Raw genomic sequence first — 27,783 nt, forward strand, 5'->3', positions numbered from 1 at the left:
CTGGAATTTCTAGTTATCCTTTGTTTTGAAGTAGTTGTATTCCTCTCTAGTTGTAGAGGGAGACCTAGCGTGTCTGTCTAAGCCTCCATCTTGGCCGGAAGTTCCGATGGTGTCCCATTTATTTTCTGAAACATCTGGGTATTGCTGGTTTTGTGGTAGTTGTATTCCTTCTTAGTTGTGGAGGGAGACGGAGCATGTCAGTCTATGCCTCCATCTTGGCCAGAAGTCTCCAGTGTTTGTTTGCTTCCGTGTCCCAGGCAGAGCTGTTGCTCCTACTACGTTGTAAGGGGCGGAGCCTTAGGGATTCGTCAGTAACAGGCAACCTGTTTCACCATACTGTGGCGCTGTATGTGGGGGAGGGGTCTGAGAGGGAACAATGCCGCCTGCCCAGCACTCGCCCCTTTTCCAGGCACCTCTCCCACTTCTGCACCAGACTGGAGCCCCTCTAGCTGCTGCTCTGGCCGTCGTTCCCAGAGTGGGTTGGTCTGCAGATGTTCTAGGACCGTGGGGGCCCTTTAAACAAGCGGACTCTGCTGAGACCGGCAGTTTCTGCCTCTGTCTCAACCCCCACTGGTTTACACAGTCAGAGGCAATGAGGCTTGATTTTCCCCGAAGCTGGGACAGTGAGCTGTTCTCGTGAGGAGCTGGGAACGCTCCCCAGGTGTCTCTCCTGACTTTTTAAAACGTGGAACTGTACTTTCCGCCAGCCGGCCACTGCTGCCACCACCACACTGTATCCTCTCCGCCTGGACTTTGCCCCTCCTACCTGTCTGGATGAGTATTTCTTCTTTTTATCCTTGTTTGCTGGACTTCCATGCACTTTGACTTTCTGGAACTTCTGGTTGTTTCTAGTTTTGAGGTACTTGTATTTCTTCTTGGTTGTGGAGGGAGACGCAGCATGTCTGTCTACGTCTCCATCTTGGCTGGAAGTCAGGACATGTTTTCCCAGCTGGGATCCAGTGCTTGGAGCCCTGAGCCCAGTGACTGTTAGATACCATCTCTGACCTCCCAGTGATTACTGATGATCTTTTTGACCTCTGACCGTCCCCCTCTCCCAGTGATAATGGGCATTCTCTCCAGCCTCTGATCACCTCGCACCACCACCATCAATATATGAGGGAATATTCCAGTTCTTTGATAACCTTACTCCTTCTCCCAGCGGCTGCTTCTTCAGGATCTTCATGACAGTCATGTGTGTAACTCTCTTCTGGTGGCCGAGAGTGAAGAAGATCTGTGGCGCAGCGAGACCCCCTTCCACTCCCGTCAGCGGGCACCACTGCTCAACGATGGTGAGGTTCCACTCAGGAGCCTTCCTTTCCTTTATCAAAGACTTTGGTGAGAAGCTGAGGGCAGAGTCACTATTACTTGGTCATTGGTGTCAAGTAATGCTGGGAGAACAGGAAGGAGAGGACACAAAAGGATCACTAGATGTGACAATTTCAAGTTCATCAGTGACTTCAGGGGAAGTATTTTCAGTGAAGAGATGGGAATACAAACTAGAGGAAATTGAAAAGTGAAGGGATGTTAGATAGTTGGAGCAGAGAATAACCACTCTTTCAAGTGGCTTGGCAGTTGAAGGGAGAGACAAAATAGATATGGTGGGAACTAAAGGAAATGGGGGTCAAGGCAGCAATTTTAAAATAGAGACTTGAGCACATTTATGTTCCACAGCAAAAGAGCCAGAAGAGAAGGAGAGGTTGAAGAATACTGGAGAGAGGGGTCTTTGAAGGGGCACCAGCTGTGACCTGTCTTTCTAAGGGCCTGGCCCTGCCTTGTTTTCCAAAGTGACCATTTTTCTCCTGCATGGTGATAGACAGGGCCAAGAAGTAAGGGGTAGGGGTAGGGGACAAGCAGGCCGGTTGACAGCTAAGAGGCCTGCCCTCTGATTGGCTGTCCCACCATACATGCAGGCACAAGACCCCTTTGGTGTTTCTGATCATGGTTAGGAAACTTGGTAATCTGCTTGGGATGGTAATTGAAGTCTCCACACTTCTGTTTCCTTCTCTTACACCTGATGACTTCTCACCCCAATGCATAGAGCAGAGATTTTCAACCAGTGTGCTGCAAGAGTTTTTAAAACATACAATACCTGACTATTTAGTCAGGGGTGCTGACCTCTATTTCCCTTGGATTGTCAATTAAAAAAATGACAACAGCCAATACAATAACCATCCGGTGTGAATGAATCAAAATGATACCTTTTTTTTTTCAGATCAGCAAAAAATATATCTATTTTTTGATATGCCACAGAATTTTAGTAATTAATTTATGTGTGTCATGAAATGAAAAAGGTTGAAAATCACTGTCATAGTGGAAAGACAAATCATGCCATTCCTTTTCAGTTCTCCCTTCTGGTTTGAAAGTTAAATCAGACCACTCCTTATTTTTAACATTCTCAGCAAGTCTGTAGACGAACGTTCCTGACAGCTCTGGAGAGTGCATCTCTCAGCACGTCCTGGGGGGTGGTCCATATCAAAGCAGAATTCCTGCAATTAGTAGGCTTCCCGGGGTTTTGATGCCATCTTCTGCAAATGGGCTAGGACAGCCCGGTACTTTTACATCCCAGTGACTTCCAACAGCCTGAGATGTTAGACCGGTCAGACACTAGGCAGATCCCTTCCTCATTTAAGTCTCTCCCTGTAGTTTTGCTGAAACCCCTAGCAACCAGCATTCCATTGCAGGCTCTGCAGCCTCCTGGGTTTCCTAAGCACTGTTCACAACTGATAGCAGCTTCTCTGGGAAACCGAATTGCCACCGTTGGGTTTTGTGTCAACCTGGAAACCCGGAAAGGTTCAGAGGAGGCGCTGGGCTGTGACTGTGGGCTCTTGCATACTGCCACGCCACCCTTTGGCGTCTTTGGGATAGTTGTCCTCCCGAGCACAAGACACAGTTTTCCCAGTCTGCAGCAGGTGTGTGTAAGCAGTCATACTTTTTTGTTTTAAGGGGTTATTGCTGCAGCTCCCAATAAGCACACAGTTGGGGTGTACATTATATTTTGACATATATTTTGACAGGGTCAGGGTGTTGTAGCATTATCTTCAGGACTTCCTCATGCTTTGCCTCCCTTGAAACTTCTCTTTGGCTCCCTAACATCTCCCTAAGATAGTTCTAAAAACCTTTGTGCTGTGACCTGTCTTCCTAAGAGCATGGTCCTACCTGGTTACCCAAAAGGGCCATCTTTCCCCTGCAGGGTGATAGGGCCGAGGAGCCGGGGGAGTGAGAGTGAGGAGACCAGTGTATAGGTGAGAAGTGTGTGAGGGCAGAGGGCCAGGTCCCGTTTTGATCCACTGTCTCCCTTCCCCCCATCAGATTATGCTGCTGATGAGAGCTGTGGACCCCGAGGGTACCTAGCAGCCACCATGCAGTTTGTCCCTGGCCATTTCTCCTGTGACGTTGTGTGGGGAACCGTGATTCGGGTCCATTCACGCCTCAAAATGGGGCCCAGCATGGGGGTCTCTCGTGGTATGTGACGGCATGAGAGGGCAGGTGGGGTGTGGAGGGGGCTCTGGAGAAGAGAGTTTCCCGAGCCCCCGTTACTCCCACAGCCATCCAGGCCCTGCGCTCTGTGCTCAATGCCTTCTCTGTGGTGAACCGGAAGAACATGTTTGTTTACCAGGAGCGAGCATCAAAGGCTGTGTATTATCTTCGGTATGTGGGCCCTGGGAAGACAGGGTAAAGCGTGGATCATGGGTGGCACAGGAGGGGTATGTCCAAAGACCTTGCCACTCTCTCCCAGGCTCCTGGAGACGACCTGCAGTGAGCGGCCATGGGAAGGCGATGCTCTGCCCCCCTCCCTAGCTCTGTCCCGAAGCCAGGAGCCCATCTCCTCTGAGGAAGCCTTGGCATGTATCACCTCCACTCCCTGATGCCCCATGCTCCCTCAGGCCTCGTGGCCTGGAGTGGGCCCTGATCAGAGTTTTCCTACAGGGTCCTCGTTCTCCCCTCGACTTGGCTTCCAGCCGCAGTACAGATACTGCTCGTCCTGTGGGCCAAGTGGACAGACACATCCAGCTGCTGGTGCATGGTGTAGGGCAGGCGGGTAAGGACTGCAAGGGCAGGGTAGGAGAGTGGCCACATGAGGTTCCAGAAGTCTCTGGGACTTCTTTTGGAGCCCTCCTACTCCAACTCATGCTGTGCTCTGGGCTTCCCTCAAAGAGGAGCTGTGTGGGAGTGACAGACTGCTGTGATATTTAGGGGGTAGGAACTATAGTCGACTGAAATGGAGCTAAGGGAAGAGAGGTCACTAAAGTTGACACCCATGTATCTATCCTGGTGAATATGTGGATAGATGGAGGCCCCACTGGCAGGACACCAGGGATGGGTTGGGGGTGAAGATGACGGGTTCGATTTGAGACATGTTGAGCCCGAGGTGTCTACTAGGCAAAGGGTTTTCCAGCTAATATTTACTGCTCAATTAGTGTGCACTAGCTCTTGGGCTAAGATGGTTACGTACAAGATAGATGCTATAATTCTCATTTCGTGGCTAAGGGCACTGAGGCTTTAGAGAGGTGAGACTCATTTGTCCACAGTCACAGTGAGTGGCTTGGCAGAACTAGACCCTAGTGCTGGCTGCCTCTGGTATGTGGGAGAACATCTGAGTCTGGGGTTTTAGGGCTGGTTTGGGGTAGCTGGACCCTCAGCCAGTCTCCACCTTCCCACCGTGGCTGTGTCAAGGCCCTGAGATCACGGATGAGCTGGTCCGGGTTCTGCGTCGGCGCCTGGACGAGGCCACTCTGGATGTCATCACAGTCATGCTCGTTCGGAACTGCAAGCTGACACCAGCTGACGTGGAGGTCAGCTCCCTCCCCGAACAGCTGCCATGGCGCAGTTGCAGATGCAAGACAGGCTCAGCTGGCACCTCTTCATCCAGCTCTGACTCCCCTTTCCACTCTCTGCAGTTCATCCAGCCCCCTGGAAGTCTCCCGTCAGAGGTGTTGCATCTGGCCCTACCTCCCTCCTGCCGGCCCTGGCTTCCTGCCCTGGCCTGGTACCTGCGGCAAAACCTGCTCATTTTCCTGCACTCTCCCAAGTACACAGACACCAATGGCCGGAACCACTTCCAGGTGAGGTTTCACCCACCTCTTTCCACACCCACATGCACACAGTTCCCCCGACCCCAACACACACACGCTCTTACAGTGTAAGTGTTTTGTACAGATGTTGGTGTGTACCTTTGCCCATGGACCTGTGTACACCCCTCCCCCACATACACCTTTATTATCTACCTATGTCTTCCTGTGTTCCCCATGCCCGACCAGACACCCATTCCCTGATGGCTTTTGCCCACTTGCCTAGTCTTAGTCGCCTCTGGCTGTTCTCTCCCCAGCATCCACTCCCACCACAGGGCAGCCTCCCCGACTTGGACATTTACTTGTATAACAAGCCTGGTGGACAGGGTACTGGGGGCAAAGGTACAGTGTGGGGACTACCAGGTGTGGGAAAGCCCTTCCCAGTCTTGTGACTGAGAGGGCCTTTCCCAGCCTTGCCCTTAAGCAGGGGGTGTGGGGAGGCAGGGGGATCTGTAAGTCCCAGACCTGAGTTTTTCTGTGGATTTCTACCCAGGAGTTGCCTGCATCACTCTAGCCTTTGTGGACGAGGGAGGGGCCCCCATCTCACTGGCATCGTGTCCCCCCCCTTCTCCGGGGCCCCCAGATCTGCAAGAGGAGGAATTTGAGGAGCTGACCCAGGTCACTCGCTGCCCAGTCATGCCAGACAGTTCTTCAGGTGACTCAGCTTGGTTACAGGAGGGGTGTTTAATTAATGCTGTAGGAACTGGGGGCACCCTCAAGTGACCTCCTTCTTTCCTCCAGTTCATAATGGGGGCCCACGGCTTCGACTGGATGTTTGGGAAAAAGGGAATATCAGTATTGTACAGCTGGAAGAGAAGCTCCGCGGAGCAGCTCGCCAGGCCCTGGCTGATGCCATCATGGAGCTGCGGCTACTGCCAGCCTCCCTGTGCACAGAGGACATGTCCCCAGGTATGTGGGGGCCAGAGAGTGTCACAGATCCAGGCAGGATGGTGTTTCAGGTGCAGGAGTCTAGGAAGACATCACAAAGGCTCCATCTGAAATACATATTTGCAGTTGTCCTTTGCCTTCCCTACATCAGCAGAAATGTACCCATGCTTAAATTCACCCGCCTTGAGAGGAAAATATCAGAAATGCACTTCACACAAACACCTGCAGCCATGCTCTATCAATAGCAGACACTGTCATTCACTACCCTGTAGAGGGAGTGTCAAATCACTGTCATGCCAATTTTGAGGCTAGGTTGTGGGGATTGACAGATGGTTAGTGACAGACATCTGTGTTGTCTGGTGTCCACAGGAAGTCTCAGGAGTGTGTCGTTGGAAACCAAGAGTCCTACAGGCTGCGCTAGCACCTTTCCCCCTGGGCCTGCTCCTGGGGAGCCTGTGACTCCCCCCAGCAAAGCTGGCCGGCGTAGCTTCTGGGATATGCTGGTAATGGGGGAATGGGAGGAAGTGGTGAAGTTGGCATTTGCTTTCTTGCTGCCTGCTAGTTCCACCTACACTGCCCTGCAGGCCTTGCCTCAGATCCCCTGTTAAATATATAAAACTACTCTGTCCCTTGGGTAGGAGTTTGCAGAATGCGGCAAATTCTCTGAGAGCCTCAGCTTAGGAGGTGCCTTCACTTCCACTTACCATATCCTTGCAACGTGCAAGATTAGCAGAGCTTCTACCAGTGAGGCAGCTGGAGCTCAGGAAAGCTGAGCAGCTTACCCAGGTCTGCTTAGTCAGCCTCCAGTGAAACTGGGGCTGAACCTGGGCCTCCATGTCCTCTAGGCTCTTGTTACCATTCCATGATGCCTCCATCCTCCACCCTGTTCCCCTTCCCAGTAGCCCCTCCTCATTCACTGCATTGCTTTCAGAGTAAAACAGAATCTGGGGACTTGGGTTCCCCCAAAACAACCGATGACATTGTCCTGGATCGGCCAGAAGACACTCGGGGCCGGAGGCGTCACAAAACTGAAAACGTTCGAACTCCAGGTGGAACTGAGCGGGCAGCAGGCTCAGAAACTGGAGCCCAGAGACAAAGGTGCATGTGTGTGTTGTGTCGGGGGGGTGTGGTGTGAAACCGCAGGTGGGCCTTGTGTTTATGCAAACACATACATGTGAGGTGTCAGTGTGAGGTTCTTATTCCTGCTATGTCTTCAGACGCCAGACCATGCAGCTGGAAGAGGGCGAGGTGGGGACCCTGCAGCCTGTGTTCGCGCACGTTACTCAGCGCTGGATGGAGTTCATGGTCCAGACTGGTGAGACCCCCCGCCTCCCACTCCCATCCTCAGCCTGGTCCCCATCCTGCAGCTCCACCATGACTTCTTTACCCTGGGTCCAGGTTGCGCCTCAGTGTCCAGGAGCTCCACCCACATGGTGTCCCGGTTCCTCCTGCCATCCATCTTGTCTGAGTTCACCACTGTGGTCACCTCAATGGCTGGAGACACCAGTGTTCGTGTCTTTGAGCAGCATTTGTGAGTGTGGGGTCCCATGGGGGCTGAACTGCGTGGGGGCCTAGGCTCAGGGAGGTGATGCCAGGAGATGAGACTGAGCAGTCTGCTTTCTGTATGTCCCCCCCTCCCACTAGGAGTTCAGAGCCAGATGTCTTCAGTCCTTGTTCCCTTGGACAGCTGGGCCCAACGCCCCGCCCTGCAGCTGAGCGGCATCTGCTGCTTCTGGGAAGGAGCTTCTTGCAGTGGAGGAGACCAACCCAGCAGGGTGAGCGCATGGCCTAGGGGAGGATGGGTTTAGAGTGACTGAAGGGTTGGTCTCTGATCCTGCAGATGGCAGGATGGGATTGAGGGGGCTCTGTCTCCAGACCCTCACTGAGATTCCCCCATCCCCACCCTGTAGCTGCCAAAGCTTTGCAGCGCTTCGAGCCAGGAGGGGACGGGAGCTCAGGGCGGAATGCTCCCCGGCAGAGGTTCTTGCTCCTGGAGGTCGTGGATAAGAAGGTAGATGTGGGGCCAGGCGCTGGGTGGGAGAAGAGGTTCTGTGACCTCACTGACCTTGACTTCTGACTTGCAGCTACAGCTGCTGACTTACAACTGGGCTCCAGACCTGGGAGCAGCGTTGGGCCGAGCGCTGGCTCGCCTCGTGCAGTGGCAGAATGCACGCGCCCACCTCGTCTTCTGCCTCCTCAGCCAGAAGCTGGGACTCTTCCATCATTATGGCCAGTTGGACTTCCCAGTGCGGGATGAAAAGGTGCCTGCTGCTCAGGCTCCTTCCTCTGGTTCTGGCTTCTGAGGGGTTGGTTTAAGGAAGTACCAGCTGGGAAGCGGGGAGAGGGGACAGACTAAGGGCAGAGGTATTAAGGAGGGGGAGTCTGAGAGCAGAGGCCATTGGGCAGGAGAGAAGGTCTGAGGAGAAAGGCCATGCACCCATTGTGAGGCTCCATCTTTTTCAGGAGCCAAACCCATTCCTCCTGCCAACAGTGGATGCAGAGACCCTCATCCGGAGTGCAAGCCCCCCTCTGAGCCGTGAGCAAGGCCGGCTGAGTGGGTCCTCTCGGGGCGGGGGCTCCCTTCCCCTAGACACGTTCCCCTTCGATGAGGCCCTGAGGGATATCACCACTGCTCGCCCCAGTGCCTTACTCGGCTCTGTGCCCAGACCCCCCGATCCTGTCACCTACCACGGACAACAGTTCCTGGAGATCAAGATGACAGAGCGCAGAGGTGAGGGCACTGGGGCTGGATAGTGGGCACGGGCAATCTGTGGAGTCTGGGAGGGAGAGGGATGGCAGGTCCTGGGGGCCACTACTAATGCTTCCAACCCCCAGAGCTGGAGCGTCAGATGAAGATGGAGAACCTGTTTGTAACCTGGCAGCAGCGGTCCACCCCAGCCAGCATGCCCATCAGTGTGAGTAGCCCAAACCTGCGTCCTCCGGAGCATCCTGTGACACTTCCCTGGCCACCGCTTTGGTGCTCACTGCCCCATTTTCCCAGGCTGGGGAGCTGGAGACCCTGAAGCAGTCATCCCGCCTGGTACATTACTGTGCAACAGCCCTGCTCTTTGACCCAGCTGCCTGGCTGCATGGGCCCCCAGAGACCTGTGGGCCCCCCGAGGGGCAGGTGAGGCTCAAGACTCCTGGATTTCCCCCCGGTACCTCTCTTTACCCCACAGTGACCTCCATCCCTCCACCTCCAGCAGGGTGGCTAACAGCGAGTAGAGCCTTTCTTAATTTCTGTTCCTGCAGCGGCGCCATCGCCCTGAGTCAGGGCCTGGGAGCCGAGAGGCCCCCTCAAGCTGTGAGGCCTTGGAGGTGCCTCCAGCAGGCACCCGTGAGGAGCCTTGGCTGAAGGAGCTGAGCCTGGCTTTCCTGCAGCAGTACGTGCAGTATCTGCAGAGCATGGGCTTTGCGCTGGTACCGCTGAGGCCCCCGTCACCCGCCCGCAGGTGAGCCCATCTCCTCCTCCCCCTCCTTCTCTCCTCCCCTCCTCCACTGCAGGTGTGGCCACTCGCCTTTCCTCTCTTCACATGGGTTCTGTGAGGACAGCTCGGGCCTTGTGCGTGTTCACCCCACCAGGTCAGCACACGTATACGAGGACCTTGGACACTTATTCCATGTAGCCCTCACGCACGTCCTATAATTGTCACACATCACAGGGAACTCACAGAACTGTGTACATCCTCACAGAGCTTGTGTACACATACAACCCACATGCTCACATGCTGGTGTACGTGCATGCACACGGACCTGCTACATGCTCCGGACCCGGGTCTTAATGATTCCTGTCCTGATCACCCATTGACCTCTCCTGAGGTTCTCATGCTTCGTGACCCAGGAAGTCCTTCATTCACTGAAGTTAGTGGTCTTTCTCACCAAGAACCACTGCACTGGGCCTACTTATACCACTGCCCTCCAGCCCGTTCTTGGTCACGTTCATTCACTGGCCACTAGTCACAGGTAGGAGTCTTGGAAAGTAGGCAGCCCCCCTGCCACCACTTTCCACCTCCCCAGAGCTCAGTGACAAGTCCACAACCACCTTTTCTCCTGTATCAGATCTCAAATCCCCATTTCCGTGGCCCTGCTCTGTGCTCTTCCCAACATCTGAGCCTGATTCTGTGATCCAGCTCCTTCCCAGTGGCTGGTGGAAAAGTATCTGTTCATGTCACATAGTTACTTTCCTGTCTCTGGATTTGTGAGTTTATTTTCTCCTCTCTGTTTTTAGTTTGATGCCCTTTCAAGCTGGTAAATGTAATTGTAGTTCCTCAATCAAGACACCACCTTGGACCAGAAAGCCAGTTCCAACTGCTTTGCGTTTTGTAACCAGCTCTCCACCTCCCGGCTGCCCCTCTTTTCCAGGCCTCAGGAAGAGAGGACAGGCCTGTGCCTCTGGGACCCTACGCCCTGTTTCTCAGTGACAACCGGAGAAGGAGTTGCTCAGCTGGCTACCCTTGGCCAGGTCCCAGCTGTAGGAGCTTCTCTGAGAGACTTCAGTTTGCTTATTTTGTATTCATTTATCAGAAATCTGAATTCCTTTTTAAAGCGAAAGATACACTAGTTTTAAAAATGTTTCTAGAGCAAAATTTAAAGTCAGGCCTTCCTTTGTCACCAGTCTTGAACTACCACCAAGCACTAGTTAGGCTGTGTCCCTGTTTCCTTAAGGATTAAAGGGGACATTTCTTTACACCAGAGGCTTAGACATCCCCCCACCCCTCACCACCACCACCACCCCCCACGAGTTCTGGCGGCTCGTACTTCCTAAGTATGATGATTGGGGCCCGCTGGCCCTTTCTGTTTTATTGTTCACAGTACTTTCCCTGTTTCTCTTCTCCCCTTGCCTCTGAGCTGAGTCATGAAGAACAGTAGGCCTGGGGAGTGCTGAAAGGACCATTCCCTAGGCAGGAGGGAGCCCCTTTTCCCTCTGAGGGGAGGGCACCTAACCACGTGTCAGGCATCTCCTTGAGTTTTCCTAATGAAATCTCAGGCCCCCAGCGAGCAGACATCTGCATCCCCTCATGGGTGTCTGCCTATGTGGCCTCTGTCTGCCTCAGCAGCCTCTGTGGCCCTACCCTCCTCTCACAAGTAGAAAAGGCCTGGTCGCCCCCTCTGCCTGAGCACTGCTCACACTTCCCCATAAAGCAGCAGTTACTGTGGAGGGAGCCCTGCCCCGCAGTCTAGACCTGGACTCCAGCCCCAGCCTTGCCAGTCACTCTCTGTGGTGCCTGAGCAGATCCTTCCCTCTCCGGGCCATCTCCTCGCCTACAGACAATTCCACATGAAATGACTGTGACTCTTATAGCCATAAACCTTCGCCCCACTGGCCTGCCATGTCTCGTCTCTCTTCCTTTTCTGCAGCACCAGCCGGCTGCGGGCCATGGCTTTCCTTGGAACAGAGGGTCGGGGCTCCTTCTCCTGCCCTAAGACCAAGACTGACGGGAGCCCCAAGGTAACACATCATCATTTACCTTCCCCAACAGTGAAAAAAGTCAGTGATGGCCCAGATACCAGTGTCACTAAGTCTGAATTATTTCACCAAGGCCGGAGGTCAGTGACCCTGGGTGAAGACTGAGGTCATTGATCCCAGCCTGACACCATTAAAGTCACCGTCCCAAGAGACTTCTTCCCTGTTGATCTGAAGCCGGTGAACCCCACCCCTTGCCCTGAACCCATCTTTTTTCCTTTCTTCAGAGCACTGGCTCTCCGGTCACCACCTACCACCTGCAGCGGGCATTGCCCGGGGGCATCATCCTCATGGAACTGGCTTTCCAGGTGAGCAGGAGGAGCCCTGAGTGGGGAGAGCCCGACCCACCTGGCGCATGCCCTCCTGACCTCATTTTCATCCTCTCTCCAGGGCTGTTACTTCTGTGTGAAACAGTTTGCCCTAGAGTGTTCCCGAATCCCCATGGGGCAAGCCGTCAACTCTCAGGTGTGTGGTGGGGATGGGAACGTGGGGTCCCAGGCCTCGTCAGTGTATCCCCGGGGCCCTGTGGCCAGCAAGAGGAATGCACGGGCCGTCTGGCTCAGTGATGATCTGGTGCTGTGGCTGGCTAGGGTGACTAGACCATCACCAGTGTCACTCTGCAGGTGGTCCACAGCTGTATTGAGCTGTAGCAAGAGGGCAGAAGGCTGTCCAGCACAGTGGCTGGTCTGGCCATGGTCATTCTGGCACTGATAGCCTGGCACTGTGGCCAGTCCATAACCATAGCTGGTAGACAGTGTGGACCTTTGAGCGCAGCAGGTAATCTGACACGTGGGTGGGTCGGTGCCATGGGGAGTGCTGACCCATCCGAGAGCTGGGGGTAGCCTGGCATTGTCGGTGTGGCCACTGACACTTAGAATGTGGGCTGGAGTTCCCATCCACACGTATATCTGTCACTGAGTTATTTGTGCCTGTCTGTCTGCCTCAAGGTGGGGCCCCTGCGCCACACGAGGGCCAAGCACTCAGGAGGGCTCAGATAAGAGAGACGTTCGAGTGAGGTCAAGGACCTGAAGCCCCCGTAAGCGAGTTCGCTCAGCTCTGTCAGGCTGCTTCGCATGTCCTTCCAGGGCCCATGCCTGCCTTGGTGTCACATTTAGTTTCCGAGAGGTCAGGAGCTGCCTGGTCCCAGTCTGTCACCCTCCAGCGCAGACAACATAGACCCCTCTTATACCTGGGCAGCTCATATCCAGCCCACATAAGATTGCCTTTGACTGGGGTGTGGATTCCTAGTCCAGTCGTCACAGGATAGTGTGATCCAGAAAAGCTTGGTGACTGTGTGCGGGAACCTACGTGAGCCTCAGTGTTCAGAAGGAGCTGTGAATGGGCAGATGGTCCTTCACACTGGGCTGTAGTACTGGCAGGAAGGAACCACCCCCATTACTCTCGAGCTTCCTGAGGTCCTTCTGGCTCCCTGCCCCCTGATTTCCATCCAGCTTGGTGCTTTCTGCCTCCACATAGCTAATCTCTAACCCTACTTAGATTTCTAAATTGCTACTGTTTATTAAGTGCTTAGTATATACACTAAGTGAAGAGGAGTTTTATTCCTGCTGTACAGATCAGGAAACTGAGGTTCATGGAAGTTCACTAATTTGCCCCAGGGCACAGAGCTAGTTGGGGGCAGTACTGGGTCTCTCTGACTCTGAAGGTCATTCTTGGCCATTGTGTTTTTCACACTGCCTCTTAACTTTATCTCTACGGTGGGTGAGGAAACTGAAGCAGATAGATTATGACTTAACCCAAGATTAAGCAGCTACTCTGACTCCTAGGTTGCTTCTTCTACAGTCATGTGTGTCCTTTCCTATTAACTCCTATGCGTCAGGTCCCCAGAGAAGTGCTCACGTAGATTCTGCCATTCCAGCACCATAGAGCCAGTGGTTAACACCCTTTCAGTGATGGTGATTTCCACCAACAGAAGCATCAGCTCCGTCTCTCTGCCTGCCTGCCTTCCTTCCTTCCTTCCTTCCTTCACAGATCAATTAGAGGAGACGCACCTTGGCCTAGCCTTGCCTTGGCAGGATGTCCCAGACAAAGCTTACCAGTAAGGAGTAAGCCAGGCTTGGGGGTCAGGGACAGCAGCATTCCAGGCCAAGAGAGCAGCAGGTACAAAAGGGCAGAGTCTGTGTGCAGTACTTGGGAAGAGCCAGTAGTTTGATGGGAAAATAAAGCTGGAGAGATGGTAAGGGGCCAGCAAAAACTTCCTGATAGTAAAAATTACACACCTGGCCTACTCTGCCCACCCTGTTTAAAATGGCAGCCGCTTTACTTCTTGGTTTTCCACAACACTATCTTCTAGCGTACTGTGTACTCATTTACGCTGTTTACTGTTCATCGTCTTATCTCCCTGCCACTCAAATGGAAGCTCCCGAGGGCAGGACTTGTTTCCCAGTGTATTCCCAGCATCTAGAACATTACCAGGTAGGCACTCAACAAGTATCTTCGCATCAATGAATCTGTGTCAGACTTTAGTGGACTCGGGGATACAGGTTAAAGAAAAATCCCACCTCAGAATGGTCAGTTCCATATAAACAGTGACAATACAGTATAAAAAAAGGGAATGTAATGAGGACTTCCCAGAGCTGTTCTGGTGGAGGGAGCCCACAGCAACAGGGCAAATCTTGAGCTGTCTTTTCCCATACAAGAAGAGGGAAGTGGGAATGTGCTGGCAGCCTGCACTCCATTTACTGACCCAGCCCCTGCCACCTCCCCAGCTGTCCATGCTCTTCACTGAGGAGTGTGACAAGGTGCGGGACCTGATGCATGTGCACTCGTTCAGCTATGACTTCCACCTGCGCCTCGTGCACCAGCATGTGCTGGGCGCCCACCTGGTGCTGCGGCATGGCTACCATCTCACCACCTTTCTGCGGCACTTCCTGGCCCATCACCCTGATGGGCCCCACTTCGGTCGCAATCACGTTTATCAAGGTCAGTGCCCAAGGGCAAGCCAGTAAACCCCCCAAAAAACAGGCCACAAGGTGTGAACTGGTGGGACAACTTTCTAGGGCCAGAACTCATCTTTCTGTCCCATGTTGTCAATGCCTCATATCACTTGGACCCTGTCCCCACATCTCTGTCTTAACTTCTTCACAGTATATTTCATATCGAAGTTTAGATCCTATGTCGTGTACCCTGCCCACTGTCTGTCCTGAGCCACTTTGTCCCATGTTAATTTTCACAGGACCTTAGGAGCTCCCCAGAAAGGCAGACCAAGCTGCCTGTCAGTCAGAGCCTTAGGGACTCCCCCCCTCTAACCCACCAGGTTGGTGTGTCTATCCCAGGCTCACTGTCTCCTGTAATTTGCCCCTTAGGGACCCTGGAGCTCCCCACACCACTCATTGCTGCACACCAGCTGTACAACTATGTGGCTGACCATGCCAGCTCCTACCACATGAAGCCACTGCGAATGGCCCGGCCAGGGGGCCCAGAACATAATGAATATGCCCTGGTGTCGGCATGGCACAGGTGAGGAGGGGGACACCAGTGCTTTCTGGTGGAGCTGCAGTCAGGGCTACTCTTGCAGTAAGGAGACCCCTGTTTTCTTGGGCAGAAGTGAGGTTGACTTCATTAGAACCTCAGGGTTGACATCTTTTCCCCACCACACAGCTCTGGCTCCTACCTAGACTCTGAGGGACTTCGGCACCAGGATGACTTCGATGTGTCCCTGCTTGTCTGTCACTGTGCTGCACCCTTTGAGGAACAAGGAGAGGCTGAGCGACATGTTCTGCGGTAAGCAGATCCCCCACCTTGAATGTGCCCACTGCCCTGTTTGCCCTCTGCCCTTGCCCTGTATGTCTCCTGCCGTAACCATTACACTCTTGCCTCCTCCCCACCCCAGGCTGCAGTTCTTTGTGGTGCTCACCAGCCAACGAGAGCTCTTCCCCAGACTAACTGCTGACCTGCGCCGTTTCCGGAAGCCACCCAGACTTTCCCCTGAGCCAGAGGTTCCTGGGAGCTCAGCTGGTAGCCCTAGGGAGGCTTCAGGGGTTGGTCTGGCCCCTGGACCAGCTCCTCTGTTTCCCCCACTGGCTGCAGAGGTGGGCGTGGCTCGGTCTCGGCTGGCGCAGCTGGTCCGGCTAGCTGGAGGGCACTGCCGCAGGGACACCCTCTGGAAGCGCCTCTTCTTGCTGGAGCCCCCAGGGCCTGATCGGCTGCGGCTCGGGGGGCGTTTGGCCCTGGCTGAGCTGGAGGAGCTCCTGGAAGCAGTCCATGCCAAATCCATTGGGGACATTGACCCCCAGCTGGTATGGAACTGTGGGTCAGAAGGGGCTGGGATGGATGTTAGGAATCCATGGGCAGCCAGGGTGGTGCGTGCAGGGTGGCTTTGGGACAGGAGACCCAGGCCTGTGCACCCTCCCCCAGGACTGCTTCCTGTCTATGACGGTCTCCTGGTACCAGAGCCTGATCAAGGTTCTCCTGAGCCGCTTTCCCCAGAGCTGTCGCCATTTCCAGAGCCCAGACTTGGGAACTCAGTATCTGGTAGGTTCCCTTGACCCTTCTCTAGAAGGTGGGAGTCACCGGAATTCCTCATTAGAGAAAGGGCAGGTGTTCCCCTCAAGGAACCTAGCCTGATCAAACAAGCTCTGCTTTGGAGTTTGATGGATGAGACTGCAAATAGACATGTAGAAAAACAAAACAAAAAGCCATGAGCACTGAGCAGCAAGCCATGGCGTGTGGTTCACTCACTGAGAACAACCTAGAGCTCTGCCTTCAAAAGCTCACAAACACACAAACCTTCCTTGGCTAGACATCCTGAGGGCCAAGTTCTGGAACCTCCTCAGTGGCTGCTCTTGGATGCCGAAGTCCCAGAAAGGACCTCTCCTACCCCCACCCCCACCCTAGTGTGGCCATCATACCAGCAGCATCAGTACCAACTGGGAGCATACCAGAATGCACTCTCAGGCCCCACTCCAGGCCCACGGATTCAGAATCTGCCTTTTCACCAGGTCCCCAGGTAGAGGTTGAAAGCACCGCTGGGAAGGACAGGGAGAGAGAAAAGAGCTATGGCAGTGGGCACACACGTGGGGGGATTTAGGGACTAGAAAGATGGGCCCAAGGAGACCCAGGAAAGGGGACACCCAAGAGACGACTTCACAAGAAAAAGTAGCAGTTGGTTTGCGGTGATGCAGCCTAGTGCTTGTGGGGAAGATTAGTTTCAAGGTGTTCTGAAGGTCATCTGGAGAAACCAAGGTTGTCAGTGAAGGGCTGCAGCAGTGTGGATGGCGTGAGCAGAGGACGCAGCCCTGGGGTGGGAATGCTGAAGCAGGAGTGAGCTTGGTGAAGGGCAAGGTGTTCAGTCTGAGGTTTACAAGGACCTTCTAAGACTACAGCTCAGAAGGTTTCTGTGGACATCAGGGACTGGCGCTCAGGAGAGAGATCTGGGCAGCATCTGTATGAACGGGAGTCACTGCTGCAGCCCTGGGAGTAGAAGAAATCGCCCCAGAAGAGATTGTGAAGCTGAGCACAAGGAGCAGACAGATAGGAGGGGACGGTCCCAGGAGAGGTCAGAGACAGGATCTGGGACAGGACAGAAGGCAAGGAGGGGTCATATCAAGGGCAGAGCACTCCTTCAGTGTTGGGCCTCAGTGCCAACTTTGTGCAGGGCCCCTGGATAGATGACTTCAGGAACCTTCCAGTCAGGCCCCCTTCCCTTCAGTCTGGTGAGGCTGACCAGGCTCATGGGGCCAGTGAGGATGACTATGGGGTTCAATTTGGAGATGAGGTTCTGGGTGACCATGGAGTGCAGGTGCAGTCAGGTGTGGAGATGGAAGCAGTCCTTCTGGCTGGTCCCCCTCGCTCCCAGGATGCCCTCAGGGAGGGTCTGTGCTTCCTCGGATGAGACAAACCTCGTCCCCCATCTCATTTTGTCTTTTGCTGCAGGTTGTGCTAAACCAGAAGTTCACTGACTGTTTTGTGCTAGTATTTCTGGATTCCCACTTGGGAAAGACGGTGAGAACAGGGGGTGAGGCGTGTTGTGTCAGCCTGGTGGGAGGCTGTACCCCAAATGCCCTACCCCTGCCTTCCTCTCACCAATGTACCCCACTGTGTTCCTCACAGTCTCTGACAGTGGTTTTCCGAGAGCCTTTCCCAGTACAGCCCCAGGACAGCGAGAGTCCCCCTGCCCAGCTGGTCTCCACCTACCATCACCTTGAATCTGTCATCAACACAGCCTGTTTCACCCTCTGGACCCGTCTCCTCTGAGGGAGGGACCGCTGAGTATCACTGTCCCTTGAATCATGGATCTCTAAGGTTACCCACTTGAAGCAGGACTGACTGGCCCTCTGTGACCCAGCACAAGCCTGGACACTGAGGGATACCAAAGGATTTGTGAGTATATTTGGGGGGTCTGCAGCCCCAGCCTGGCAGCAGGGGCTGCCCTCCCTGAACACTGGCAGCTGCTGACCAACCCAGGGTTCTAGAAGGTCAGGTCAACTCCCTGAGGTTCCCATCTCCTTGGGCCCCTGGGCCCTTCCAAAAGGGGACTCCTTCCTGTTCACCTGGTAAGAGTCCCAGGAATTGTTTACACTGGGTGGCAGGTACTCACCCTGGAGCTCCTCTGCTTGAATCCTGCCTCCAAGCCACCTGCCTCCTACCTTGAGCTCTCTGGTCTTCGTTTCCCACTGGGACATCCCTCCTGGACATTGCCACTGAGACGACACCTTGGTCCCTGTCCCAGCCCTGCCTTTGATGCACCTGTGAGCATGGGCAAGTCTCTTTGCTTCTGGACACTGGTGTCTCATCTGTACATGAGGAGGTGGACTCAAAGTGCTCCCATCTCCACAGCAACACTGCACAGACTGGAGGACGTGAGCGTGAGCTGTGTCTCTTCTCAATAGGAGGGAAGCAATCCTGAGAAAGCAAAGAGTTAGACACTGTGTGTCCCCCCGTCCCTAATAACACACACATATGAAAATGTTTAGCAGGTTGTCTTTAATTCAGAGGATACTCAGAATGCTCAACTCACTGTCCCAGCAGGCATGTGGGTGGACTGCAGATCCTCACTGGCCAGCCTGTGGGTGGCCCTGCCTATCCCAGTAGGAACGGAGCCAACTCAAGCTCTCCCCTGTGTCTCCTGCAGGGAGAAGGAGGCAGCGGCTTCTCAACCCAAAAGGAGGAAAACAGCCTTTGTCCAGTACCTGCCCCTCCTGTTCTCCCTTCCCCCAGGCCAGGCCTGGAACCTTGGCCCACCCTCACCTTGAGGCTGGTACTCGCAACCTACAAAGCCTTTGTAGCCCTCATCTTCCAGCAGTTGGAATAAATAGGAGAAGTTCAGCTCTCCAGGGCTGCCAGGGTCCCCCCGGCCTGGGACCTGTGCCACCTGCACATGTCCTGGGGACAGATATGGGCAAATGTGAGGCCCAGGCTCTTGCTGAAGGCTGAGGGACAGGTGCAGCAGCTTGAAAGTGTGGGAGGACAGAGAAAGCAGCACAGCCGAGGAGGACGGAGCCGAGAAAGGGACCCTCTCACCGACAATGGGCAGGAACTCCCGGATGTTCCCTGTCAGATTCCCATCCATGATCTGCCAGTGGAATATGTCCTGGGCAGAGATGACTACAGTCAGAACACCCCTCAACCTCCACCAGTTCCCAGATTTGGAGAACACGGGCCCTCCAATAAGTGCTGCTTTTTCCCCACATACCATTTGTAACTGGAGGTTGGGCCTTCCGACCTTCTGTAAGATGGCTGCCGCTGGGAGAGAAACCAGGAGGGGCCCATGACACTCAAAAAAAGCACAAGGATCAAAGGGACAGGAGGCGGCACAGGGCTAGGGTCCTACCCTGCTGGGGCGAATCCAGGAAGTACTGGGGGTCAGTGATGCGGGTGTTAATGGGCTCCAGCAGTCCCACGAGGTTCTCCTAGCACCATGTTGGATCTGTGAATAGAGCTCTTCCCCCAGGTTTGTCCTCTTTCAGTAACTGGTCAAGCCCCTCACCAATCCCTCTGACCTGGGCCAGTGCCCCACCTTGTGCCTGGCTGCCCTCCACACTGTGCACCCCTCTCTGCACCCACTCGGACACATTCATGGTAGTGTGTGTCTGTGTTTTCACTGTCATCTCACCCGAGCCAAAACCCCAGCAGCATGCCTCAGGTTCTCCAGAAAAACTGTCTCCATTTCACCCCTGACTGCTGCTCGTTCAGCACCCTGGGGTACTCGGCCAGCCATCAGGTGAATCCTGTGGGAGAAGTGGGGCTGCAGGGGCTGCAGAGGCCATCCCAGAGGCAGGGCCTTCACTCCCTTGCCCTTGATGTGTACCTCTTAGAGCTGCTCTCCACCCATGCTGGCCCCCCTGGTCTCCAGTCCATACCTCCTGGCCTGAAGCTCAAGCCTCACATTCCTGGGTCAGCCTAAGGCTAAGGCCACGTCCTTCCCCACAGCCCTTCTGAGGGTCAACCCACCCTCCACATCCTTCTGCCTCCGAAACCTCAGTCCTTCACTTAACCCTCCCTGTACTTTCAACCTCAGCCTACAAACATAGCTTAAGTCTCACCTTTTAGAAATTACTTTGACCCTTAGCATTTGTCTCTACGTCTTGCATCTGTTTCTTTGCTGCTCACCTGATTTCTGTCTCCCTCCACCCCCACCTCCACCAATAATGTTGGCAGTTCTCGGCCTATTTGACCGTCAGGATTTTATATTTGATCAGCCCACTTGGAGCCTTCACCTCCCTGGCCATCACCTGATCTTTCTCAGCCACATGCAACCCCAACAAGCTACCACTTGAACTCTGCTGAACACACCACGCCTCCTCTTGCCTCTGGCCATTGCATCCCTGCCTGGACTGCTCCTTATATCACGCTAATGCCTACTACTTAAGACCCAGTTGAACAGTATCTGTAGTAAGCTTTCTCTAATTCCCGATGGTCGGTGCCTACTCTGCTCCTACCGCCTCTGTGAATTGACCCATCCTTGAATGGAGCCCTCCTCCGTTTTCTGTTTACTTTGCTATCTCCCTGGTCAGGCTGAGCTCCCAGCATGGGATCTCGGCAGGAAAGAAGCATGAAAGAGTTGCCAACTGAGAATGACACACAAATAAAATACGAAGGCAATTTACAACGGATGGGGACTGCAGGGGTGGAGAAGTACCAGTGCACTCAGACTTCTAATTCTAAGCCTCAACACCTGGTCCTTATCTCCCACACCCCGAACCACATGCGGCAGGGTCTTGGGTCATCGAGGGGGAGGAGGAAAGAATAGAATGAATACCTGGGACAGCCCAGAGTCTTGGCGTACTGCACAGCCTGCTCCAGCCCCTCTCGGAAGGCCGCCTGCCTTCCGGGAACGGCCCCTAGCCCCATTTCCCCCTTCTCTCGATCGCCTGCAGAGAGAACGGGCCTCAGCTCTCTGCTCAACCACCCGGCCCCCAGCTCCCGGCCTCGAGCCCCACCGCGCACCCGGAGGCGTGTTGATCAACACCAGCCTCAGCCCGGCTTCTCGCAACGCGTGCGCCAGCGCCTCCGGCGGCTCCGCATACGGCCAGGCGACCTCGGCGGCATCGAAGCCCGAGCTGCCCGCTGCCCGCAACCGCGCAGGGAGGTCGGGCAGCTCGGGGAACAGCCAGGACACATTGGCAGAGAAGCGCAGCGGAGCCATAACTGGCTAGGGAGCGCGGGCGCAGGGCAGAGTCCACGGCGGCCGGAAGGCGGAAGCAGCGGAGCGCCGGAGAGGGCGCGGCGAGAGCTCGCGGAGGTGCCGGCCCTGGCCGGCCGTGCGGGGGCGCGCTGGCGCCGCGAGTCAGGGTCGTGCGGTCTCTGCAGGTTGGTTTGTTTTTGTGTGTTTTTTGGTGAGAAAAGCAATGTGTTGTAAAAACTGTGGACAGTACAGAAAATTGAACTGTTTCAAAAGAGGAGAAAGGGAAGCGCGGGGAGAAGCGAGAGGGCAGAACGAGGGCAGTGCGGCCCGGTCGCAGGCAGGGAGAAGCTGGAGAGCCCGGGTGCGCCTTTGGCTGAGGTTGGGATGACAAGAGCCAGGCTGCTTCCAGGGCCCAGTTAAAATGCAGGAATGGGACTTTAACATATACTTAATATTTTTCCTCATTATAAAAATAGCATCTGTTCATTATGGAACATTTGAAAGCTTATGATCAAGTAAAGAATATTTCAATCAGCAGTTATCGCACCACTCACACATTAACTTTCTTACAGATTAAAAAATAAACGTGCAGTTTTTTTTCTTAGAAATTTTTAATAATGCTGTATATGTGGTCTTATGGCCTGCTTTTTATTTAATATAATTTTGCGAGCATTTCTCATGCCCAAAAATAAAAATTCAACTTAGTAAATTTGAACTAATTGGCTTTACTCAGCAATTCATGAATCAGGCAACGTCTCCTCTAGCAAGCACAGAGCTACCCAGAGGCGTTATACATGAGAAAGGAGAGAGGGGCAAGGAAGTGCTGACCCAGAGAAAAACATACCTACCAAAAAGGACTCATCGTTAATTGGGCTCAAATTTATAACCGGAGGCGAGCAGTCATTGTTTGCTTTGAGCTGCATTTCAGAGAAAAGCCACAGACTTTGCTGCCAAGCATCCTGCTTCTCCAACCTGAGTCAACCTTTATATGAGCTCCTAAAGACCAAACTAAATCAATAGAACTGGTATCTTTTTCCATCCAATCTTTGCTAACCAATCAGAGTGGCTCCATTCCATCCAATCAGGATAGTGGGGTGTTTTTTTGTTTTTTGTTTTGGCCAATCAAACTGTAATGATTTGAAGTCCTCATTTGCATGTGAACGGATCAATCCAGGACTGAGGGTGGGAACTCTTCGCTTTATGAACCAGCTTCCCCTCTATCTTCATGGCATGTACATTGTTTTCCTTTGTGTGCTGCAGCACCAGAATGGAAACACCAAGGCCAACTCACAGTCACACTGTTTCATGATTGAGAGGACCCAGACACAGCTGGGCTCTTTCACAGATGAACTGTTGTCACTGAATAAAGTCTTTCCCTTCATCGCACACCAAATTGGAAACTTCTTTTGGCATTGAATTCATGATGACAATCTTCGGTTGACAAGTCATTAGCAGAAGAAAAATGAAAGTTCATTGGAGGAAAGTAAGAGTTCAGGGTGACCATGACTTATTGGCTCAGTTGTGGCATTTTCCATTGGCTGGACTTGTTGCTAGGGGAGAAGAAAATCTTCCTCCTTCCAGAGTAGTAAAGTAGATACATTTTCCTTTTGGAAATGCAAGGTATGTCTTTTCCTGTTTGGGATAATTGATGAGGAGTGGCAGGGGGTGAGAACTTCCTCTGCAGGCCTTCCTGACACCAATTTTAGCTGAGGTTTCCTTAATTTTTATGCCTGTGTTCTTCAATGTTCTTCAAAATCATCTCATTAGCTGCTCGTTGTTCTACCCCTAGACAACATGGAATTTATCATACTACTCTGTTGATGGACATTAGGGTTTTTCAATGTGTGTGTACACTATAAAAGCACTTTAATGCATCTCTCAGTACCATCTCTGAATTGTTTCTTTCAGTTCTGTTTGTACAGATGTCCATTACAACGTTTGCCATATAACATTTAGATCAATGAGGAACCACATGTATGACAGTAGTCCCATAAGATTATAATGGATTATAGGCAAAAAGTTAGTTTGCGATGTTGAAAGAAAATTCTGGACCCAACTATGATGTTGAAGTTACTGGTAGTTCTCCATGATATGAGGAGGCTTAGCATGCTGTCCACCCACCATGCAATACCCCTCCTGAAGCTGGGGCCCAGAGTTGGCAAGGGAGTAAGGGGAGAGGGCTGACAGGAAGGGGAGCTGGGACCCCAGAGCCCATCCACACTTGTCCACACTGCCCCTGCACTCATGTGCACACATACTTGTGTGCACAGACTCACTTCCCTTGCCTGCATTTCCCTCCATCTCTCTTTCCACCCAGTTCCAGTCTTCTCTCCCTCCGCCTCTGATTGGGCACATTCCTAAGGATGGAAATACATGGTCAAAAAATAGGAACACGTTTAATTCTTCATGGCTGTGCTAAATTGCTTTTTTAAAAATGTTGTATGTTTATACTCTAGCAATATATGAGTAGAAGTCATCCGGGTCTATTTTCTGTGCTAGCTTTGACAGAAGAAAGCTCCAAGTGCAAACAGTAGGAGCCCTCACCTTCCACTGTCTTCTGTCACTGCTAGCGTCCCTCCGAAGCCAGACCCACTCAGACACCTGGAGACCAGGCTCATCACAGAGTGAATCCAAGTGCTTGGTAGGTTCCATCCCTACTCTGCCTCTAAGAACGGGCTGCCACCAGCTATTACAGATCACCTGATTTCTTCCCTATTTGCAGCTGGCATTATACTTGGCACTTTGACTTGTCCTGGAACGTATTTCTTGGGCGTAGTCCAATCAGGATGTGACCTCACTGAATTTAACAATTTAGTCAATCCAAACTTCAACATGTTTACAATCCAGTGTTGACCATACAAAGTAACATCTAAGGGAAGTAATTTCTTCATTAATACTTCACTGTAAATCTCTGAGTATGAAAATTTTAAGACTTTAAAAGAACCATCATCTGCTTGGGTTTGTAACAGGAACAAAATCTGTACAACCCCTAATGATTCACTCCTTCTTTACCTGTATACCCTTTATGGCAGCAGAAATGGTGTGTGAGAATTTGCTCAGGTATGACAATTAGTTAAGGTATCAATAATTTGTAAATGGTTATGTGAATAATGGCTAAAACTTGAATGTACAGTTGAGTCTCATTTGATCCCTGGATTGCACTTGCCAATGTAGTAAAAAAATATAATCCATGTGAAATGCAAATGAAAACCTCAATGAAAATCCATTTTATGCCTCCCAGATTGACAAAAATTTACAAGACAGATAATATCAAATATTGGATAGGATTGGAAACAAGTAGAACATTTATTTATTGAAGATAGGAGTGTAAATCACTTCAACCACTTTGGGGGAAAATGGGGCGTTATCTCTTAAAGTTGAACATTCATACACCTTTGATCCAACCATTGCTTTCCTAAGTTTATTCCCTGGATAAACTTTTGCACAAGAATACTAGGAAACAAGGTCAGTGGTGTTCATAGCGGCACTATTTACGTGCAGACATATGGAACTAACCCACATCATATATAGGTGAGTTGTAGTATAACCGCACATTGTTGTATGCAAAAGTGAAGAGAAAACTGGTGGCTCAAAAACTGAAAGTGAGTTTGCTTTTGTATTAGAATAATATACGAAGAGCTTAGGAATTTGGGGATCACATTGAAAACATCGGTGTGAACACGTCAGATGGATAAATCTCAGAAACAATCTTGAATGAAAGAAGCAAATCAGAGAAACATGTACAGTATGATTTCATTTCTATTAAGTCAGCAGGGGGGGAAACCAAACAATATCTTGTGTAAGGTCTTTCTAAGACACATATATCTATAACACTATGAAGAAGAGCAAGTGAATAATGGTCACAAAATCCAGGATGATGATGACCTCTGGAGGGGAGGACTGAGGGTGACATTGGAAACTTCAGAGGTAATGATCACTCCCTTTCTCTTACACTGGATGGCGTGGTCGTGTATCTTCATTTTATCATTATTCTTTACATCTGATAAATACCATTTTGTATCTGTTTCATATTTAATAAAAAATTTTAAACCTTCTGTATGCATTACTACCGCCTGTTAGCACATTTTATGTTAACATTCTTGTAGTATCATCACAATCTCAAGGTTTTTCTAGAGTCAGCTTGTTTGTATTAAACTGTAATTATCACTTCTTAGATTCAACATGCCACTGCTCAGTCTAGTGGCCTTTTATTGTATTACCTGTTCGGAACCTATGGTAGGCAGCCTGTAAAAGGGTCCCCAGTGATCTCATGTTCCCTCCCCATGAATGTGGGCTAGACCTAGCAACTCATTTCTAATGCATAGAATACAACACAAGTAGTACAATGTCACCTCAGAGATTAGTTACAAAAAGGCTATAGCTCTTGTCTTGGACACCCTCTGTCACCCTTTCACTCTCTTGCTCTGAGAAAAACTAACTGCCATGTTGTGAGCTGCCTTATTGTAAAACCTACCAATCAAGGGACCAACAGCCAGCAAGGACCTGAGGCTTGCCAACAGCCATGGGAGTGAGCTTGGAAGCAGATCTGCTCCTATTGAACCTCAAGATGATTGAACCCTGGTCAGCACCTTGATGGCAGCCTTGTGACAGACAAGATTTGAGTCTGAGACAGCTGAGCCACACCCGATTCCCGACCTACAGAAACTCTTTGATAGTAAATGTTTCTTGTTTCAAGCCACTGAGTTTTGGGATAATTTGTTAGCAGCAATAGGTAACTAATAGAGGATCTCTTCTTCTGGGTACAGTTCCCTTGTTTGGGGGAACTATATTACTTTCACCACTTCTTCACCTTAAGGTGTAAATGAGTGCTGCCATCTTCTTACATGATTCTGTCTTCGGAGACACAGCGGCTGGTCAATGAGTGGGTGCCTGATCCACGGTGGACCAACCATGGCACCTGTTACAGACATTGTTGGTTGCCTTCCAATCTGTTTTCTCCTTTCTCCTTCTGAATAGAACCATACCTTGTTGGAACAGTCAGCCAGAGAGAATAAAGCTCATGTACAAGTGAAGTGACAAAGAAGCCCAGAGAGAGGCTTTGTGTTCAGCACATGGAACCTCTGTAAGGGAACCTGCCGGGGTGGCCTTCATTGCTTCATCTTAACTCTTTCCAAAACTAAGATGTACCAGAACTAACTTGCTTTTCCCATCCCAAGATCCAGCATTGTGCATATTTCAAGAAACACTTGGCTCTCTTGGTAAAAAAATAATTTAAAGCTCTGAACCCTGGACAATGGGGCTATGTACTTATATCATTTATATAATTCCATATAGCTTGTAGGGGTAGGCTGGATGACCCCACAGTATCTTAGGGATTTCCGTGTCTAAGAGGAAGTCTTTATCTTTCAAAGTCAGGAGTTTATGCTGATGTGTTTTGTTTCACCCATCCTTCATTAAGCGCTTTTCTACCTTGTTCTAATACAAGAGCATTTTCATTTCTACTTAACTTTCTTTTTTTGAGCTACCAGTCTTTTTACCATTTTTATACAGCATATTTAAATCAGATTTTGTATGTTATGTTATATATTTTCATATCCAACCATGTGTTCAGTTACAGCTGCCTAGATTTAAGAATATCAACATTCAAGTGTTACTCTATTTTTTTTTTTTTTTTTTTTGAGCCATTAAGCCTGCATTTCCAAGCTTCAGAATTTAACTCTCCTACTTTACTTGGTTTTACTGGTAATAGTCCATATCACATGGATTCATGAGAGCTTGTAAGTGTGTCAAAAAGAAAACTAAATCTTTGGTTAAATTTTTCTTTCATAAGTTTCTATTGTATTCAAGCATGTCATAGAGGAATATGTGTGGCACATCTCCACTAGGACTCTATAACTAACACTTCAGCACATTTAAACAGAACCATCTCACGCACAGTGTATTGAATGACATCATTATACAAAACAGCATTGAATCACTATACGAAATTTGTACTTGCATGAGTGGTCATCTATATTCTTGGAAGAATATTATAATATTTGCTATTCCATGTTATACACCCTTATCTTTAAAAAGAAGTGCCTATAACTGATGATTTATCTTTAGTTTCTATTCTGTTACTGGGTGGTTGGATCACATCCAGAAACTCTTCTCGTGCCCCTCCCTTATATATGCAGGCTGTTAGTAACACAAGAAGGCTCTTGAAGCCTTAACTAATGGAGTGTTAACTAATTACATACCCATCCACATGCAAACTTTAAACTTAGTTAAATACAACTGGTGTAGTATAACTCAAAGGGTGCGAATATTCAAAAAGCTGGATTTTTTTTACATTCGGAATTTTGAAAAATCTCAGTAACCCTGACTACAGAATCATCATCTTCCCTTGTTTAATTTTTATGTTCATGAATTCTACTGATGATGTTACATATATATTTTTTGCAACTGACTTTTTTCCATATAGCAATCCTTGGGGAAAAAAAATATGTAAGCTCAATGTACCTTACTGTTTTTTCTCTCTTTCTTTGGCCATTCTTTTAACTGCAATTTTTTCCAGACTAGGAAGATTGTGTTATTTCCCTATTGATGGACAATTCATCACTATTACCAACATAAGCATCCTAATATATGCCATTTTGTGTGTGTATACAAATATGAGTATTTCTCTGGTATATATATATCTCTAGAAGTGGACTTGCACAAAGTTCTAATTCACTGCTAAATTTCCCTTCAAAAGGCTTTATCAGTTTACATTTCTTTTTTTCTTTTTTTTAAAGATTTTACTTATTTATTTTTAGAGAAAGGAGAAAGAAGGGAGA

The 27,783-nt window shown here is 51.0% G+C and overlaps 2 protein-coding genes across 2 annotated transcripts in view; one reads left to right on the plus strand and one right to left on the minus strand.

Annotated features, from left to right (window-relative positions):
- The window catches only part of SZT2 (SZT2 subunit of KICSTOR complex), a 55,421-nt gene extending 37,069 nt beyond the window's left edge, over positions 1-18,352 (plus strand). The window contains exons 42-72 of the mRNA XM_090269278.1: positions 1,160-1,289; positions 3,310-3,462; positions 3,546-3,648; positions 3,737-3,842; positions 3,928-4,039; positions 4,675-4,793; positions 4,899-5,063; positions 5,327-5,411; positions 5,563-5,724; positions 5,811-5,978; positions 6,327-6,460; positions 6,889-7,055; positions 7,175-7,272; positions 7,356-7,488; positions 7,602-7,732; positions 7,868-7,968; positions 8,042-8,218; positions 8,421-8,688; positions 8,793-8,872; positions 8,959-9,084; positions 9,210-9,409; positions 11,316-11,406; positions 11,649-11,729; positions 11,812-11,886; positions 14,148-14,361; positions 14,745-14,898; positions 15,040-15,162; positions 15,272-15,677; positions 15,796-15,912; positions 17,314-17,382; positions 17,491-18,352. Coding sequence (XP_090125404.1) covers positions 1,160-1,289; positions 3,310-3,462; positions 3,546-3,648; positions 3,737-3,842; positions 3,928-4,039; positions 4,675-4,793; positions 4,899-5,063; positions 5,327-5,411; positions 5,563-5,724; positions 5,811-5,978; positions 6,327-6,460; positions 6,889-7,055; positions 7,175-7,272; positions 7,356-7,488; positions 7,602-7,732; positions 7,868-7,968; positions 8,042-8,218; positions 8,421-8,688; positions 8,793-8,872; positions 8,959-9,084; positions 9,210-9,409; positions 11,316-11,406; positions 11,649-11,729; positions 11,812-11,886; positions 14,148-14,361; positions 14,745-14,898; positions 15,040-15,162; positions 15,272-15,677; positions 15,796-15,912; positions 17,314-17,382; positions 17,491-17,634 — 4,392 coding nt within the window. The 3' untranslated portion in view covers positions 17,635-18,352. The remainder of the gene's footprint in view (positions 1-1,159; positions 1,290-3,309; positions 3,463-3,545; positions 3,649-3,736; positions 3,843-3,927; positions 4,040-4,674; positions 4,794-4,898; positions 5,064-5,326; positions 5,412-5,562; positions 5,725-5,810; positions 5,979-6,326; positions 6,461-6,888; positions 7,056-7,174; positions 7,273-7,355; positions 7,489-7,601; positions 7,733-7,867; positions 7,969-8,041; positions 8,219-8,420; positions 8,689-8,792; positions 8,873-8,958; positions 9,085-9,209; positions 9,410-11,315; positions 11,407-11,648; positions 11,730-11,811; positions 11,887-14,147; positions 14,362-14,744; positions 14,899-15,039; positions 15,163-15,271; positions 15,678-15,795; positions 15,913-17,313; positions 17,383-17,490) is intronic.
- On the minus strand, positions 18,347-21,075 carry HYI (hydroxypyruvate isomerase (putative)). Its single transcript, XM_090269277.1, has 8 exons — positions 20,827-21,075; positions 20,639-20,750; positions 19,493-19,607; positions 19,211-19,289; positions 19,073-19,122; positions 18,901-18,970; positions 18,628-18,762; positions 18,347-18,505 (listed from the first exon to the last, which is right to left on the minus strand). Exons 1-8 carry the CDS (start codon positions 21,023-21,025, stop codon positions 18,432-18,434), a joined length of 834 nt encoding a protein of 277 aa, XP_090125403.1. The 5' UTR covers positions 21,026-21,075; the 3' UTR covers positions 18,347-18,431.
- Positions 21,076-27,783: the final 6,708 nt, after the last annotated feature.

This window comes from Furipterus horrens, unplaced genomic scaffold (assembly GCF_987537825.1).
Source record: "Furipterus horrens unplaced genomic scaffold, mFurHor1.1.pri manual_scaffold_3, whole genome shotgun sequence".
NCBI lineage: Eukaryota > Metazoa > Chordata > Mammalia > Chiroptera > Furipteridae > Furipterus > Furipterus horrens.